Source organism: Delphinus delphis, chromosome 20 (genome assembly GCF_949987515.2).
Source record: "Delphinus delphis chromosome 20, mDelDel1.2, whole genome shotgun sequence".
NCBI lineage: Eukaryota > Metazoa > Chordata > Mammalia > Artiodactyla > Delphinidae > Delphinus > Delphinus delphis.
Genome location: NC_082702.1, coordinates 9,980,938 through 9,998,313, shown reverse-complemented (window position 1 = coordinate 9,998,313; position 17,376 = coordinate 9,980,938). Strand labels below are relative to the sequence as shown.

General features: G+C 54.0%; 1 protein-coding gene across 2 annotated transcripts; it reads right to left on the bottom strand.

Moving 5' to 3' along the window:
* Positions 1–1,487: 1,487 nt before the first annotated feature.
* PPP1R13L (protein phosphatase 1 regulatory subunit 13 like) lies at positions 1,488–16,627 on the bottom strand. Of its 2 annotated transcripts, none has more exons than XM_059999136.1 (13): positions 16,571–16,627; positions 12,205–12,285; positions 11,942–12,087; positions 11,073–11,577; positions 10,866–10,964; positions 10,699–10,790; positions 9,954–10,386; positions 7,821–8,275; positions 5,384–5,515; positions 5,154–5,287; positions 4,899–5,065; positions 3,037–3,175; positions 1,488–2,184 (listed from the first exon to the last, which is right to left on the bottom strand). In XM_059999136.1, exons 2-13 carry the CDS (start codon positions 12,257–12,259, stop codon positions 2,169–2,171), a joined length of 2,373 nt encoding a protein of 790 aa, XP_059855119.1. In that variant the 5' UTR covers positions 12,260–12,285; positions 16,571–16,627; the 3' UTR covers positions 1,488–2,168. The 2 variants fall into 2 exon arrangements, with proteins under 2 accessions (XP_059855119.1, XP_059855118.1); XM_059999135.1 differs by having other exon boundaries at positions 1,492–2,184; positions 3,037–3,236.
* Positions 16,628–17,376: the final 749 nt, after the last annotated feature.

Here is a 17,376-nt window from a genome sequence, read left to right as displayed (position 1 = left end):
TCTATTAAGCCATGCAAGAACTCAAAAATCTTTACCTCTTCCTCTCCCTTTTAAGAGAACGACTGGAGCATGTGCTCCAGCAAAATGAAGAGTCAACAAAGATAGACATGGAATCGAGGAAACAATATCCAACACAGGGAAGTCCAGGATAGCTTAGTGTAGGCCTAGAAAGCATCAAGTCCTCATTCAAGTAGGAGAGAGGACTTTAGGAGGGAGGAAAAAAAGCTTGAGTGAGCTGTTAGTAATATGGACGATTCCATGGAACATTTGAAAAAGATTAAGTATAGGTGCAAATAAAATTAAGCAAGTGACAAAGGTAAATTTAATTCTCAAAAATTTAGAAATTTGTGAAGAGAAAATTCTAATATACTGCATGGCTCTGCAGTGAAAACATATTTACATATCACAACATTTAAAAAACTATTGATTGATATAAAAATTATGATTTCATTGAGGAGAGGGAAAGTAGAGTCAGATTAATAGACCTCAAACCTCATCTACTATACCAGGAAATCAGTAGAGAATGTCTAAAATTGAGAAATCAAGAAATAGCAATGCCAGCGTATTTAGAAACATACAAGAAAATACCAGAGGAAACAGCTATAGCAGTTGAAAATGGTGGCCTCTGGAAAGCAGATGGGAGTAGGGAGAGGTAGCAGGAGGACTGTTTTTCTTCATTACAAATATCTTAGTACCAGGACCATTTGATTTTTAAAGGGTATTCATGAAAATTAATCGGCAGTGATAGAAGCGGCTACCCCTTATGGGGAGGAGACATGCATATATTGACTGCAAAGAGGCACAATGGAACTTCTGGATGATGGAAATGTATATCAGCTTTACTCAATAGAACTTTCTGGTATGATGAAAATGTTCTCTATCTGCACTGTCCAAAATGGTAGCCACATGTAGCTACTGAGCACTTGAAAAGTGGCTAGTGTGACTGAGGAATTGAATCCTTAATTTTTATTTAATTTAAATTAATTAAAAATAATTAAAATTCCCACGTGAGTTGTTTTGGACACTGCAGATAATGACAATGTTGAAGTTTTATGATTTGTAAAGAAATACAAATCAGAAGAGAGAAAGGCTTCTGATTTGTCAAAAATCTTCAAGGGGAAGTTTATGAAATAAAAAAGTGGAGAAGAAGCAAAGGAAAATCACTCTTCAGGGTCAGACCCTCAAAAAGTCCACATGGATTTCCAGTAGATAAAGCCCTGTTGAAGATGATCTCACAATGCATAATTTCAATACACATGAGGAAACAAGCCACCATGAGTGAGAGCCAGCGGACACACCAAACTACAGGAGGAGATGGTACCAAACTTCAGATGATAGAATTATCAGACATTTTATGTCTTTAAGCTTAAGGACGCTTAAAAAGAAGAATCCAAAACATGAAAAAAAGGTCAAGACACTACAAAAAAAAAAAAAAAAAAAAAGCAGGCATATTTGAAAGAGGAAGGATTGGATTCACATGAGGGAAATTCCTTCCAAAGGGGCTACTTTAAGACTGGTTTACCAAAAATAGTAACAATGAGGAGAATTATTAAGTCAGAATGGAGTTCGAAGAGACGGAAGTCAATTTCTGTGCAAACTACCTTTATTTATAATGAAAAACGTCCCCATTCTGTTATAAAACTGGCACTGTGTAAAGGCACTTGACTGGGGAGAGAGGGGGCAGGGATGCTGATAGAGACTAATATGCCTCACCTGGCCCCTGAAGGCTGTTGGTAGAGATAGTGGCGGAGGTGACTCCTGGGAAAATCCGGTGGCGGTGACCCACTCCAGGCTCCGCTGGGATGGTGGGTTGCCTTGCTTTTCGGCGGGGGTGGGGGGGGGCAGTAGGAGCAGGAGGCACTTTGGACAGGATGTGACTTGGCAGATGGTGGGGGGGGGGTCTCTCTTGCCCCCAGTGATTCCCAGCCCCACCACAACCTCCCACAGCTAAGGCAGTTTTCTAAATTTAAGGCTGGGGTTCTCCTTCTCCCCAGGGCTTCCAGAGAAGCAGAGAGGTGTTGGCAAGGACCTCGTCCCTGCAAGGATTGGGGGCGCAGAGAGATGCAGCAGTAAGGGAGGAGGAGCTCTGGAATGAAGGCAGCTGCTGCTTTCTCCTGTCTCCCTTCGAAAAGTCCTTCTCTCCAGCTAGACCTTATTCCTCTGCGGCTTCACCCTGGGGAAGAGCTGAGGGAAGACAGGCTCTTCAGACACCAGGAGCTCCCACCCCTTCATTCCACCCCAAACTTAATACAGTCACCTGATCCACCCCCAAACACGTGGACTGTCTCCATCCTCCCATCCCTTCCTAAAGGACCCTCTCAGTATCTCCCAAACCACACCAGAGTCCCCTGTCAGCTGCAAGCACCAGCTGGAGCCTTCCCATCAGCAGCCGGCTTGATGAAATGGCGTATTTCCGAGTCTCCCATACGGCCATAAAAAAGACGCCCGCCTCTCCCTACCACCATGGCTGCCTGGTTGGGACCCACCTCCACCTATTCCCCAATTAAAGGAATCGTCTTCTCTCCCAGGAATATAATGGGATCTTCCTGGTCTCCTCCCCTAACCTAGTAGCATCTCCCTCAGTTCTACCGCGATTTTATTAATGGATTCTTCCTCACCCTGCCCAATGCAGTGTAACAAAAGCTTCCAGGCCTGTAATACACGATTCTTTAACTGCCCGCATCACCAAGATGGGATTCGTCATGACTCCCCTTGGCTAGAATACATTCTTCTTTACCTCCCCATGAATATTAGGAATAATAAAAATATTTGATTGAGCACGAACCAATCAAATCACTAGGAAGGCAGTACTGGTGAGTACCCCACGAAGTACCACCAGTAAGTGGCTCTTCCTCCCCTAACTAAAAGGGGATCTCCCTTACCTCCCCCGTTATTATGATGGGCTCATCCTCACCTCCCCACAACCGATAATGGACTCTTCTGACCTCCCCTCCTCCCCAATGTAATGCACTGTCTCTCTTGCCCTTTTTCCCCGTGGGATCACCCCTTTCCTCACAATATCGCTTCTGGGCTCACCCCGAAGTAGTTACGGGGCACGTAGCCCTCCTGGCCGTGCAGCGCGGCCCACCACCAGTCCGTCTCCTCTGGCCCATCCCTCCGCAGCACGCTGACCGACTCGCCCTCGCGGAAGGACAGCTCGTCTCCAAACTCAGCGCTGTAATTCCAGAGAGCGTACACCACCCCGTTGTACATCAGCCCCATGCTCTGCTCCACGTCTGAAACATGAAACCGCAGGGATCGTCAGCGCCCGGTTCAGGGGGGCCGGGAACACTCAGGGATACGACGCGCTGGGGACAGGGACAGACCCTGAGATTTGGCGCCAGCCTCACCCCGGGGAATGGGCCGCTTGAAAAGTTGTGTACCCCTGTCTGGAGAGGGGGGCCTGAGCTGGAGTCAGCTGCCAGGACTGACAGTCTCTAAAACACTGGGGTGCATCAAGCCGGCCCACCAACCCCCGAGGCAGGGTCAGTGGTCCCCATTTCCATTTATATCTGGTTAAGTCCCTGTATCACTCCTAGAAGTACAGTCGTCTGCACCCCACCCCCCCCATAAGTGGTCCAGTCTCCATAGATGACTCAACTCCTCCTTCAGATGGTTCAGCCCTACTGCTCCCCACAAAGTGGTCCCAACTCCCCCTTTCCAGATGGTGCAGTGCACACTGCGCCCCCTCCCCAAAAGATAGTCTCAAAGAGGATGTAACAATTTTCCAGATAGTATAGGCCACCCGAACCCCCCTTTAAGCCCATCAAGGATTTAGCCCCCTTTCCAGATGGTACAGTCCACCATGTTCCCCCCTCTTTAATGGTTCAGTCCACCGTGTTCCAGTTTCTCCTCCTCTCCACCACCCCTCCCCCCCCCCCCCCCCCCCAGCAAGTGTACTGTTCAATCTCTACTTCGTCCTCACAGAACTCTCCAAGTCCAGGCAGGTAGGAAGTACAAACTGGTAGGCTTCATCTACCTGTGACAAAGGTAGTCACAATCCCCCTTCCCAAAGCTTCAGTGGACGGTCTATTTCCCGCCCCAGCGGTCCTGGCCTGCCGCTGCTCACCACTAAGGCAGGTGTTACAGCCCCACGGCTCCCACCCACTTTCTACCACAGAACAGCAGGCTGTCGTGTAGTCCCTCCAGGCTCACCTCCCAAATACATTGGCCCACCCCCAGGTCCTACAGCCTGCCTTACCCCAACTCTCTGAGGTCCCCAACCCCGCCTTATGATAGAGTTGGCCCCTCCAGGTGAGCGCTACAGACCCTAGGCACTTCCCCAGGATACAGCCTACCTAGTTCCTCCCATCACCTATTTAAGTGATGTGCACCCCCCCCCCACCACCGGAGATATATGGTACAGCCTCCTGTCTCACTAGGAGTGGAAGAGTCCCCAAGCTCCTCCCCAGAAGCCATGGCCTGCTCACCTCTCACCTGTGTGGTGCTGTATTTCCCACAGGTAGCACAGCCCATGTGCCCAGCCCTAGGCCAGGTAGATGGTATAGTTGGAACGTCCAACTCCCCACCCCCGTGGATGAGAAAGCGGCGCAGTCTCCACACCTGCTCTTCTCCCTACAGGTGTCCAGCTTGCGTGGCACAGTTCCCCTGTCCCCCTCTCCCTCGAAGGTGGCACAGTCTGCTGCGCCCACACACCCTTCTTGCACCTGCCAGGTGGGAGGCCCAGTGCCCCACCCCTGCAGGTGGTCCATCCCGCCGGCCCCTCCTCGGTGATGCTGCCACAAGGTTGGTACAGCCCCCCGCGTCCTCTCTCAGGAGCCGCAGTCTGCCGCCTTCCCCCGCCCAACATCTACCAGCTGGGCGTCCCAGTCCCCGCGACGCCCTCCCCCAGAGGTGGCCCAGCCCGCCCACCGAGGCGCCTCAGCCCTGCCTCGCACCTGCCAGGTAAGTGGCGCAGTCGACGTAACCCTCGCGGTAGGGGTCGCACTTCTCGATGGCGGTGGCGCCGTCACTGAGCGTGGTGGCGAAGATTGCCGCGCCGTGCTGCACCAGCGCCATGCAGATGGCCGTGTCGTTGCAGGACGCCGCGCAGTGCAACGGTGTCCTGGGCGAGGGAGGCAGGCGTGAGAGGCCGCGCTGGGGCCCGCAGCGCCTTCCCCGCCCCACGCCGGCCGCGCGAGGTCAGGACTCACCAGCCGTGGCTGTCGGGGGAGTTGACGTTGGCACCCGCCGCGATTAGGAAGTCCACGATGGGGTAGTTGGCGCCGCAGATGGCGTTATGCAGGGCGGTGATGCCCTCCTCGTTGGGCTGGCTCGGGTCGTTCATCTGGACGAGCCGGGGGACGGAGAGGCTCAGTCCCGCGGCTGCTATCCAGCGTCTGCCGCCCCCACCCCGCCCGCCCTTCTGTCCGGCAGCACTCACCTCCTTCACCGCCTGCTGCACCACGTCCAGCTCCCCGGTCAGCGCGGCGTCCAGCAGCAGCACGAGCGGGCTGAGGCGCGCGCGACGGACCTTGCGCGGGGAGCCGGCCTTCCGCAGCACCGAGCGCATCTCCTGGGGGACAGAACCGGGGCTTCAGTGGCTTGGCGGGGATTGCTAATATACCCATTCCTCAGAGCGGGGAAACAGAGGCTCAGGGACCAGGCGGCCACTCCAGGTCATCCAACTAGACAGGGCTGAGATTGGAACCCAGGAACGTACGTACACATAGCCTGAGTCCAGAGGGCCATGGGAAGGAGGGTCCCTCAGTTCTATAGCCTCAGGTTCCCTGCAACACTCAGGGAATCGGGTGATTTTGGAATCTTGGGCCCTGAGACCTGAGAGGAAGCTTGGAGACCACGAGGTTGACGATTGTGGAAGCCAGATATTCAATCCATAGTTTCATTTCTTTTATGTATTAGAAAAAAAAATGCTAGGAAGCACACCTGACAAGATGTTACCAAGTGTTAATTTCAGATGTTTGGAATTAGAATATATATTTTTAAATTATGTACTTTTAGTTATAGAAATTTATTCTAAAGAGATAATTAGTAATTTAGGAAATTAGAATACTTATCATATTATTCCTTGTGCCTTCTTATTTTTGATTTTCAAGTGTCCTACAAAATTCACTTATTCTGAGCATACAGCATTTGTGATTCTGGTCTTCGATGTCAATGATTTCAAGATTCTGGAATTTGAAGATCCCACGAGCCACCCATTTAAAAATTCTCTGATGCTAAGTTTCCAATATGTGTGAGTCCAGAAATGCTAAGTCGTGCCATTTCAAATTGCTGAGGACCCAGGACGTTGCATTCCCAAGATTCTATGATTGAGAACTTGAATATTTCATGGTGAGAATTTCATTCCAAAAGATTGGAAGGAAATACTCAAAATGTTAATCGTGGTTCTCTCTGAATGCTGTTATTTGGGCCTCTTTATTCTACTTTTATCTATTTCTTCCTAGTTATTATGTTTGTGTGTTCCTTTCTAGTGGAAAATGTTCACTTAAAATAAAATTCTGTATTATAAAATATGCGTGCACTCATCTATGATTTAAGATTCAAATGATGAGTCTTTAATTTTCAGTTCTGGGGACTTCAAGAATCAGTAATAACCAGGGTCTGTGTTACTAACTTTTTAATTGTAAGATCCTGTGCAAACCTTCAGTGTTCTGGAATTCTGAAATTTCACTCTTCTGAGTCTGTGATGTCAGAATTTAATTTTTGAATTCTGTGAGCGTTCAGGTTTCTCTGTGGCCAGAACTTTGTGATTCTGCAATGAGGCAACTTGACCATTTCAAGACACTGTCATTCTTCCATTCTTGATTTCAAGATCCTGAGCCTCAACATTTCTTGGCTCCACCCTCAGGAGGGCCTGGGAATACGCATGTGGGGGTCCACCTGGCCCCCACGTCTTCTCTGAGCATTGTTCTCCTACATCTGTCTACCCACACTGAGCAATCAGGATTGTTCCATGTGACTACAGCCCGCTCCCTCCAAGCCACGATGCAGAAACCAGACCAAGATCAGCAGGAGACCAGCCCCTGGTCAAATGATAACAATAATAGTAAAGTGCCAGGCACTATTCTAAGCACTATATTCATGTATTAAATCCTCACAGCAACCCTGTGCTTATTTTCATCCCCATTCTACAGATGAGGAAACTGAGGCACAGAGAGACTATGTGTCTGGCCCAAGGTTGCACAGCCGATAAGTGCTGTGGAGCTGGGATTTGAACCCAGGCAGCCTAGCTCTGCCACTGGTGCACTTAACCACGACACCCACAACCTCAGAGACCAGAGACTTGTTCTTGAAAATCTGAATGGAAGAAGCTCTGACCAGAGTCAGAGGACACCATGGACTTGAACTGAGAGGTCATGTTGAGTCAGGGCCGGGTGGGCCATTTCTAACCATGGCACAGGCTTGCTGAGGTGTAAGAGGAGAGAGCAGCTCCCCAGAGAAGGCGGACATGAGAGGCTGTGGCAACTAGGGAGAGAAATGGTGACTGCCTTGATTCAGGCAGGTTTTCAGACCCCAGAATAAACCCTCTGTCATGCCAAGACAAAGTCATTTCCAGGTTGGAAGACTCTAAGATTCCTGAAGGGAAGCCCTGGGGGGACAGGTTACTGGAGAGGAGCAGAGAAAATCTCGATGTGGCCAAGACTTCTGAATGCCCCTCCATATATGTTCTCCCTTTCTTCTGAGCACAGATACACTTAGATGTAAAACTGCATTTCTCAGCTTCCCTTGCAGCTGGGCTCCCGGGCCAGTGGAATGCGCCAGGTGCGATGCATGCAATTTCCAGGTTCCGTCCTAAAAGGGAAGGGATGCTTCCATATGCTAAGTCATACACCCCAGTTTCCTCCTCTATTACTTACCATGCTCTGCGGCTGCTCTGGTGGGCTGCTCTGGAGAGGGGCTGGAGGTGGTATGGGAGCTGGTGGGGCTGGAGCAGGGGGCCCCGCCCTGGCCTCAGGCCCCTCAGTGATGGGACACAGCTCAGGCTCGGGCCCCCCAGGCCCACCGTGACGATGGAAGAGGCGGCTGATGATCTGCTGGTACTGCTTCTTGTGGGTGGGGGGCAGGGCTATAGTAGGGCTCTGCTCCATGGAGCCCCTGCGTTTGAGGGGCCGTGGAATTTCTGCCAGCACCCGCGCCACCTCCTCCAGCTCGGGCACTGACTGTGCCTCGGGCGGCAGTGCTGGCTGCAGCCGTGTGGGACTAAGGGGCCGAGTTACAGCGCCTTCATCTGCATCACCAGCCTCCAGCCCTGGTGTCAGCAGCCCCTCCAGCTCCGGCTCAGGCTCCAGCTCAGTGGGAGGTTTGGGGAAGCCTAGAAGGAGCAAGAGCCCCATCAAAGGAGGGGTCCCAAGAGACCCGAGAGACTCCCTCCCCACAACTTCCAGGACTTGCAGCAAATGCCTGATTTGCTGTGTGACCTCAGGGCAGTGCTTGCTTTCTCTGGGCTACACTTTCCCTGGGTTGTGAATAATAGACAATTATGACATCCCCCATTTAACAAGCACTTAGCATGTGCCTCGTGCTTTACATGCCTATCACTGAACTCTCACCACTACCTTGTGACGTTGATATGGCTAACATCTCATTATTACAGAAAGGGAAACTGAGTCTCAGAGAAGGCAAGTCAGTTGCCTAAAGCCACACAGCTGGGATTTGAACTCAGTCCTATCTGACTCCAGAATCTCTGCTCCTACCATTATGATAAACTTGACTTTCTAAGATTGTATGAATTTCCTCTCCTAACATCTCAGGCAGAAAATTGCTGAGGACTTCCCTGGTGGCGCAGGGGTTAAGAATCTGCCTGCCAATGCAGGGGACACGGGTTCAATCCCTGGTCCGGGAAGATCTCACATGCCGTGGAGCAACTAAGCCCATGCGCCCCAACTACTGAGCCCACACGCCACAACTACTGGAGCCCAGGCTCAGAATAAGAGAAGCCACCACAGTGAGAAGCCCGCACACCGCCCCTGCTCGCTCTCATTAGAGAAAGCCCGCGCGCTGCAAGGAAGACCCGAGGCAGCCAAAAATAAATACAGAAAGAAAGAAAATTGCTGGGACTAGAATCTTAGTACTTGTTGGTCTTTTCTCTCTGTTTCTTGCCTTTCTGTCAGAGCTTCTAAAGCAGGTAGAAATATACAATTTTATATATATATATATATATATATATATAATTATTATTTTTTTTTTTTTTTCTGTATGCGGGCCTCTCACTGCTGTGGCCTCTCCTGTTGCAGAGCACAGGCTCCGGACGCGCAGACTCAGCGGCCATGGCTCACGGGCCCAGCCGCTCTGCGGCATGTGGGATCTTCCCGGACCGGGGCACGAACCCGTGTCCCCTGCATCGGCAGGCGGACTCTCAACCACTGCGCCACCAGGGAAGCCCTACAATGATCATTTTATACATGATTTCATTGACTGTCCATCGTAATCTATGAAGTAAATGTTATTAATCTCTCTTCACAGATGAGAAAATGTAAGTGCAGATGGGTTAATTAAATTATCCTCAGTCACACAGCATGTCAATGGTAGAGAGGGGATCAAAACCCACTCTGCTTAAATCCAGGCCCTGCGCTGGTCTCACACCAAAAACTATTAATAATGATTAATATGATAGCTATTGAGGGCTTTCTATACATCAGGCCCTATTTTAAGGACTTTATATGGATTAAATAATCTAGTACCATAACCCAGTAAGGTAGGTTCTATCATTATTCACCTTTTACACTTAAGGAAATTGAGGTCCAGAGAGGTTAACTTACTTGCCAAAGGTCACACAGTGTGGAGCCAGCCAGTCTGACTCCAGGGTCCATGCTTAAGCACTGTGCTATCCCTAGTTCCTGAGCAAATCCCCAAGCTCACCTGGCCTTGCTCTCTGCAGGGACAATGTCTGGAAACAGGTGTTTGGTTGTGATGGGACCCCAAGCTGGTTTGGTCCCCAGCCATCTGCCCTCCCTTCACCCATCCCTCCGGAACCCCCATTGCTGACTCACCTTCACTCACAGCGGACCAAGTCTCTTGCGGGGGTTGGGGGACGGGGGCAAGGGCTTGAAGCTGGGGCTGAGGCTGTAATTGTGGCTGGGACTGTGGAGGCAGCTGGGGCTGGGGAAGCAGCTTAGGCGGGGGAGCTCGAGAGAAGATGGGGGAGCCAGGGAGCATGGCCCTGCTGGCTCCGTGCTCCCAAAAGGCATTCTGCAGCTTGAATATCATGCTGAGGGGGATGGGGCGATGGCGGGGGGCACTTCGGGGCTGGGGGCTGGTAGGAGGCATGGGGATGCGGCTGACAGGCTGCCAGCTTCGGGGCAAAGTGCCTGATGAGCCCGCGGAGCCCAGCGATCGGCGGTAGCTGTCCATATCAGAACGCCTGTCGTTGGTCAGAAGGGAGACCTTGTAATTGCGGGGCAGAGTGGCACTGGTGAAGTTGTCCTGGGGGAGAAAGAGGGAAGGAAGGAAGATAGAAGGGGCTCAGGTGGGAGGAGATAGGCATAAGGGAATGAATGATAAGGGAGTGGAGGAAAGGAGGAGGGAGGTAAAGGCAAAAGGTGGGAAGGGAGAGAAGGAGGGGAGGGAAGACAGAGGGAGGGAAAGGAAAGACGGTCAGGGAGGGGGTGGAAATCCAGGATAAAGGAAGAGCCTGGGGAAGGGTACGGAAACTGCGGGCGCAGCCAGGAGGGGAAGACTAGCCCTGACTCCACCCTTGCCCACCAGCCCCCTCCCCAAGTTCCTCCGGCCCCTCACCTTCCCGGGGGCCCCCAGCCCATCCAGGCTGCTCTCTCTCCAGGGTAACAGCTGCAGGCCTGGTGAAGCAGGCCGCGCGAAGACATCGAGTCCTGTGAGGCGGGAATCATTAGGGTCTGGGGGAGGCCTCTCCGGGTCCCCCACTCCTTTGGCCTCACACCACTCACGTTCATAGCTCGCTGTCTGCGAGGACTTCTTCTCGTATGCCACGTCCAGGTCAGACTCGTTCCAGGCTTTGGGGGGCCGCCGCCGAAGCGTTAGGTCGTCTGCAGGGAGATTGCCCATGAGGATGTGGGGGGCGGGCGGGGGTGGGGCCGAAGCTGGTCCCGGACCTTGCGCCACTCCCACCCGCCAAGTTCGGCCCCCTGGTTCACCTTGCGCGCGCAGAGGTGGGGCGAAGGCGCTGACGCCAGGGCCCAGCAGGGGGCTCCCAAAGGCAGTCGGCGCATCGTAGGCTGCGGTCGGGATGCGAGGCGAGGGCCCGCGCTCCGGAAAGAAGGCCTGGGGCCCTTCGGCCAGGGGGCTGACACGGGGGGAGCGGGCACGGGCCAAGAAGTCAAAGGGCGTGGGGGAACCCTGCTGTCTGAGCGGGCCGGGGCGAGGGGAGGGCGAACGGCCGTGGGGGCTGCCTGCTCCATCGAAGGTGCGGGGCCGGGGTGAGGGCGCGCGGTCCAGGCTGCTGTAGGCATCCGGCTGCAGGTAGAACTGGGTGCGCGGTGACGACGGCCGGCCCTTAGGGGACAGCGAGCTGTAGGGGAGCAGAGCCGGGGCGCTCTCGGAGCGTCCGAACGAGATGTCTGCGCCGTCGGTGGTCGCCTTCCGGGGAGACCCACGGCAGCCCAAGGGCTCGGGGACAGGGCTGAGGCTGTACCGGGACAGCTGTAGGGAGGTCGGGACATTGAGGGGTCAAAGGAGACAATAGTAGAGGGTTGGTAGGTCAATAGAGGTGATCGAAAATCAACCCTGGAGAGTTGGACGGAGCTAGAGATTCAGGCATAGGGAGCCCTGCAATCAGGGCTGGGGCTCGCATGTATAGTGCCTTTGTGCCGCTTAGAAAAAAACCCTTTTCTTCCGAGGGTCCTGACAGACGTCCACTTCCACTGATCCCCACTTCCACTAATCCCACAAGTAGCTTTAAATAGCCCACAGCCTGCACAGCCCCATGGGACAGGCTTGCCTGAACTCCTGGAGGAAAGAACCTGACTTTGGGGGCTCGGGTGGGGACCAGGGCAAGCAGGCTCACCCTAGCCGGCGCTCTGGCCTGCGAGCCAAGAGACGCCGCCGGCAAGTCTGACCACAGCGACTCCAACTGCTTGGTCAGTTCGTCCACCTTGGCCGCCGCCGTGTCCAGCTCCGTATTCTTCAGGTCCATGTGCTTCGCGGCTAGAGCTGGGCGGCCGGTAGTAGCAGTGAGGACCCGGATTTCTGGGCAGGGCCCAGGCTCCCCCCCCCCAGCCCCGCCCCGAGGGCCCCGCCCCACCAAGCCCCGCCCCCTACCCAGCTCACACTGGAAGTTCAGGTCCAGAAGGTTCCGCGAGCTCTGGAACGCCTCGCTGTCCATGGTGCCGGCTGGCCGCAGCGGGGAGCCTGCGTTTGGGGAGGGGGAGCGGGGGAGAGCCTGCTCAGAGCCCGCCCACAGGGAACCTGGGGCCTTGAGGAGCGGGACGGGGCCTTTACTCTCCTACTTCCTTCCACTGGAAGCGCTATGACCCACCACCTCCCCTGCTGGGAAACGCCAACTCCTGCGAAGCCCTCCAGGAAGGCTAAGGACAATTCACTCTCTTTACGTGGCTCCTACTCCATCTCTCTATCTCAGCCCTAATAAGACGTGATCATTCCTTCAACAATTATCCATTGACCACCTACTATGTGACAGACATTATAGTGAACAGAGGCTGCAATAATAATAACTATCAATTACTGAATGCCTACTAGGGACCAAGAGACACTGCTAGATGCTGGGGATCTTTTCAAAAATAATGACGGTGCTGCCTACTATGTGCCAGGACCTTTGCTAGTTACCCGAGGGTATAATGAAATAAAACAACCATTTATTGAGAGAACACTGCCCCCTAGAACTGTGCCAAGTGCTTTACAGCTAATACCTTATCCCATGATCAAAATCTCCATGGCAGAAAAAGAAAGTGGGGCTCAGAAACATTTGTTCCAGGTCACCCTGCAAGAAGTCGGCATACTAGGTTTCACACCTGTACCTAACTTGTTATTCTGGGGCATCTCCGTCAGTCTGGAGGGGCTCCAGAGGACGGGGACCACTCAGCTCTCTCTTCCCAGAGTCCCCACCCAGAGGAGACTCAGCGTGTTCACACAGACCCGGCGTCAACAGGAAGAACAGGGAGTTGGCCAGGGATGGCTGGGCCACTGTGGCCGCCAACACAGTGGGAAGGAGCCAAGCCACCAGGAACTAGTCAGGCCAGCACCACGCCCATCTCCATGGTAGCCACCACACCCGCCAGCTCTGCCACCTCCCCACTACATCAACCGACCACTTAGCTTTGACTTGGGGTGCAGGCGTGGGCAGCAGGGCAGGCTGGGGCGTGCTGATTCTGGCCTCAGTCTGGGAAGCCTCGGAACAGAACCTGTTGGGGCTGGTGGCTCATTTGGGTGTGTTAGGATTGTGTGACCTTGGGCTAAGAGTCCCCTCCACTCCTCGGGCCTCAGTTTCCCCAATTGTGAAAGGAGGAGGCAAATCAGCTATTCTGAGAGGCCTCCTCAATCTCTAAGAGGCCTAGATTCTGAAATTATAAGGGCCTTGAGGTTGTAATTAAATTTCGATAGAGGCTAAAACCCTCGACTTGAGAGTCTATTGTTTCAGAGTTCTCAGTCCCAGATTCTATCTTTGGAACATTCTAGAATTCTCCCCTTTGGCTAGCCTAGATTTCTCTGTCTTCCTGCACTGAGTTCTGTCTATCCCAGGATTCCGAAGTCCTAAAAGTCTAGGTGAATGTCTGGTACAGTGGAGTTGCTAAAAGCACAATTAAGGAGGGTTCAAATCTGGTGGCACCATTGTCCCACCTGACCAGACTGCCTCAGTTTCCTGATCTGTAAAATGAGGATAAATAGCAGTCTACCTCAGAGGACAGTTGTGACGATCCAACTGGCCAGAAGGTGCAAGAGGAATCAAGGCTCTGAGAATTGAGGCCTCAACAAGTAGAGACTATAGGGGACTTCCCTGGCGGTGCAGTGGTTAAGACTCTGAGCTCTCACTGCAGGGGGCACAGAGTTCGATCCCTGGTCCAGGCAAGACCCCGCATTAGAATCTCAGAGATACACAGGAAACCGTCTGTGTTCGTTAAAATATAAAAATGAAAAATCTATGCTACCTCCAGGGCCAGCATTCTGGTAGCGAATGGTTCTTTTGGGGATTTCATGATCCCCAAATTCTAAGACGCTGACATCCTCTGGGTCTAAGGAAATGCCAAGGCTAGGCGTGGGCCCGTCCCGGGTCTGAGGCGGGCGAAACGGGCGTCAGGGCCGCCAGGGGACGCTCCAGGTCACGGCCCGACCGCAGGGGGGCGGACGGACAGCTCCTGAGCTCAGAGCAGGGGAATGCGGGGCGGGCCCGGGCAGGTGCCGCACCTCCCGCGGCAGGGGAGCGGGGGCCCGGCGGGGGGTCAAGGGTGGCGGGGGCCGCGCCTCTGCTCCAGGCCCCTGTCCTCCACCCCCACGTCCTCTCCGCCGGGCTCCCCTCTCCTCCGCCCTTAGGTCTCCCTCCCCGGCATCTTCTGCACCCCAGTCAGGTTCTTTGGGGTTAAAAATCAGGGGCGGGGGGTTCCTGGAGGAATCATCCTGAGTAGGAACAGGGTCAGAGCGCCAGGCTGGTTTGGGAATACCCAGATTGGAATCCCCCAGCTCTGTCCACATAGACAGACGTTGGGAGAGGCTCCACCCTGTCTGGGACTTGGTTTCCCCGCTCTGTGGACGTCTGTGAAATGAGCTAGGGCCTTCCCCCTCTTTAAATCTCTACCTTCGGCTATTCAGCTTCTCTGTGCCTCAGTTTCCTTGTGTGTATAATGGGGGAATTAATACCTTCACCTCAAAGAAGTGTGAGGTTTGAATGACATAATTTATGTATAGAGTTTAGAACAGGGAAGCGTACAAGATAAAGTTCACACGTATAAGATTCCTAATTCCCAGGCCTGGAACAGACTGAGGGCTCAAAGCCAAAGTAATTTTTTTCCTCCAAAACAGCCCTTTCAAATCTTTCTGAGATTCTAAAAGCCCTGAGCTTTAACCCCTGGAATCTTGACTTCAGCCCTTGGATCTCAGAATGCTAAATTCTCCCCTGCTTTCCTGAGTTCTAGCCATCCCCAGTGCTGGCCCATTCCAGGGCATAGGAATCCCTGGAAGATTCCAGACAGAAGGTGGCAAAAGCCTAGGGTGTGCGTTGTGCCCGCACTCCAGCCTCAGTTTCCCCATTGGACTAGAAAGAAGTCATTCCCTGGGCTGGGCTCAGCAAACCTCAATGGAAGTGAGACCTTTGGGCACTTGCCGGAGACTTCTGTAGACAATGGGAACCATCCATTACCTGCCAGCCCTGAGCCTGGCACGCTGTGAGCTCTGTCTTGGCAGCCACAGTTATTATTTTTTATTTCATCTCAGGCTACCACCAAATGCCCTTCAAGCCCAGACATTAGGAAGTTCTTCCCTCTCATCAGAACCCCCTGCCCCACCCCTTGTTTAATCCCTTCACATGACTCATGGGGATGGAGAGAAGGGGGAGTCGGGCGGAGGGAGGTGCCAAGCCCTGCCCTCCCCCAGCTTCAAGGACAGACACACACCTCCAGAATTAGCCTCTATCCTCCCTTATCTCCCACACTACCTCAGGTCAGACAGATGGGAGTGGAGGTGACATTTTTCACCTCAGGGTCAGGGCCAGGAGCCCTAGGAGAGAAGTGAGTCAGAAAATCCCGTGGGACTGGATGGTATCCCGACGCCCAGAGAGTGGCTGAGGAAGGGGGAGGGCAAATCCTGACCCTCAACTCTGCTGCCAGTGTGACCCCTAAGCTTCAGTTTACCTCCGTCCTCTCTGTGTAATGGCTGTATTGTGCCATCCATGCAAGCCCCCCAGAATCCAACCCCACCTTCTGGAATTCTGCCCTGGATTCTAGAACGCCCTTTGCAAATCCCAGATATCTCCCCCCTTTATGGGACAATAGGAGGTTCCCCGCCCCCGCCAGGGGGCGCCCTGGGACGGAGGTCACTCCTCTGCTTAGGCAGGTCTGACGCCCCGGTTAATGACATGTTGGGGATCGCGCAGCAGCACAGGGGAGGTTGGAGATCTGTCCCACTCCCCTCCTGCCACCTTGGCCCCGGCCCCAGAGCCAGAAAGTGGGGGGAATGGCGGGACACAGCCTCCAGAGGGACCCTGGGTGTTTGTTCTGCTTCATTTCAGGAACCCGGGTTCCACTATCCCCACCCTACCCCTAATTCTGCTCGGAGACCTAAAGGCTCGGTCGAAAAGGCAGCTGAAGGGTGGTAGGGATGGCCGCCCATTCCAGAGCCCCAGCAGTCCGAGTCTCCCATTTCTCCCCAAGAGATCTAATACCCCAGTTCTACTCAAGGACTCAGGCGTCCGAGAGCCCCCATTTCGAGGGACTGAAACGTCCCGACGTTTCCGAACGTCTCCCCGGGACCAAGGTGTCTGAGCCCTCCATTCCAAGAACTCAGGCATCCGAGCCCCTTTTCCTTCTGCCCAGTAAATCTGGCATCCAAGTTCTAGCTTTTAACGTTCTTGGAGTCCCCCAGCTCCGCCCTGGGACCTGGCGTCCTTGTCTCCTCCCGACCCTCCCAGGGACGCCAGTGTCGGGCTCCACCGGGGCCGCTGAACCCCTGGTGGGGGGGTGTAACTCACGGATCCGGGGCAGATCTTGGCACCAGGGGTCCTCCTCCGGCTCCGGCTCCGGCTGCGGGGAGCGGAGGACGGGGCGGGGCAGGCGCCGGGAACAGGTTAGACAACGTGACTCGGACCGGAGGGAGGCGGGTCCCGGAGGGGAGGGGGAGCCGGGGTCGCCTCGAGCACCTTGGGACTTGTAGTCCCGGAGGGGCAGGACGTAGATGGGTACGTTCCCATTTGTATTGACCCAAAGTCCATTTCACAGACAGGAAGGTCGAAAGGCCAAGGGTGACCTGGCTACGTAAATCGTAAATAGAATCCAGACTCTTACCTCGCTGTGGCTGCAGGAGATGAACTCCTGAGTCCCTGCCCCACTCCTCCAGGCTCAGTTTCCCCCTTCTTGAAAGAAGGTTTGGACGCCACCAAAGAGGTAGAAGGTTATAGAGTCTGGGGGAGACTCACAAATCCCGCCCCCAAGACGAGAAGAGGGCCTCGCTAAAATCAGTATCCTCTCGGGTCTCTGAGCCTCAATCTCTCCGTCGGTAAAAAGGGTGGTTGGGATCTTTACAGAATTTCCCACCAACGGCTCCCAAAGTTGGAGGCTGGGACTACGATTCCCAGCAGCCTCCACGACCGACGTCGGGCGCCTCCCAACCTCGCGTCCTCTGGGAATTGTAGTCCCGGAGCCCGCAGGGGCAGGGCCCGGGTGTCTCGCCCACGCGCGGGAACTGTCTGGCGATCCCGGGAGGAGGCAACACGTCCTCTTCCCCTGACCCTCCTCCTCTCTGAGCAGCCGCTGGCTCGCTGAGAAGGTGGGCGCCCCA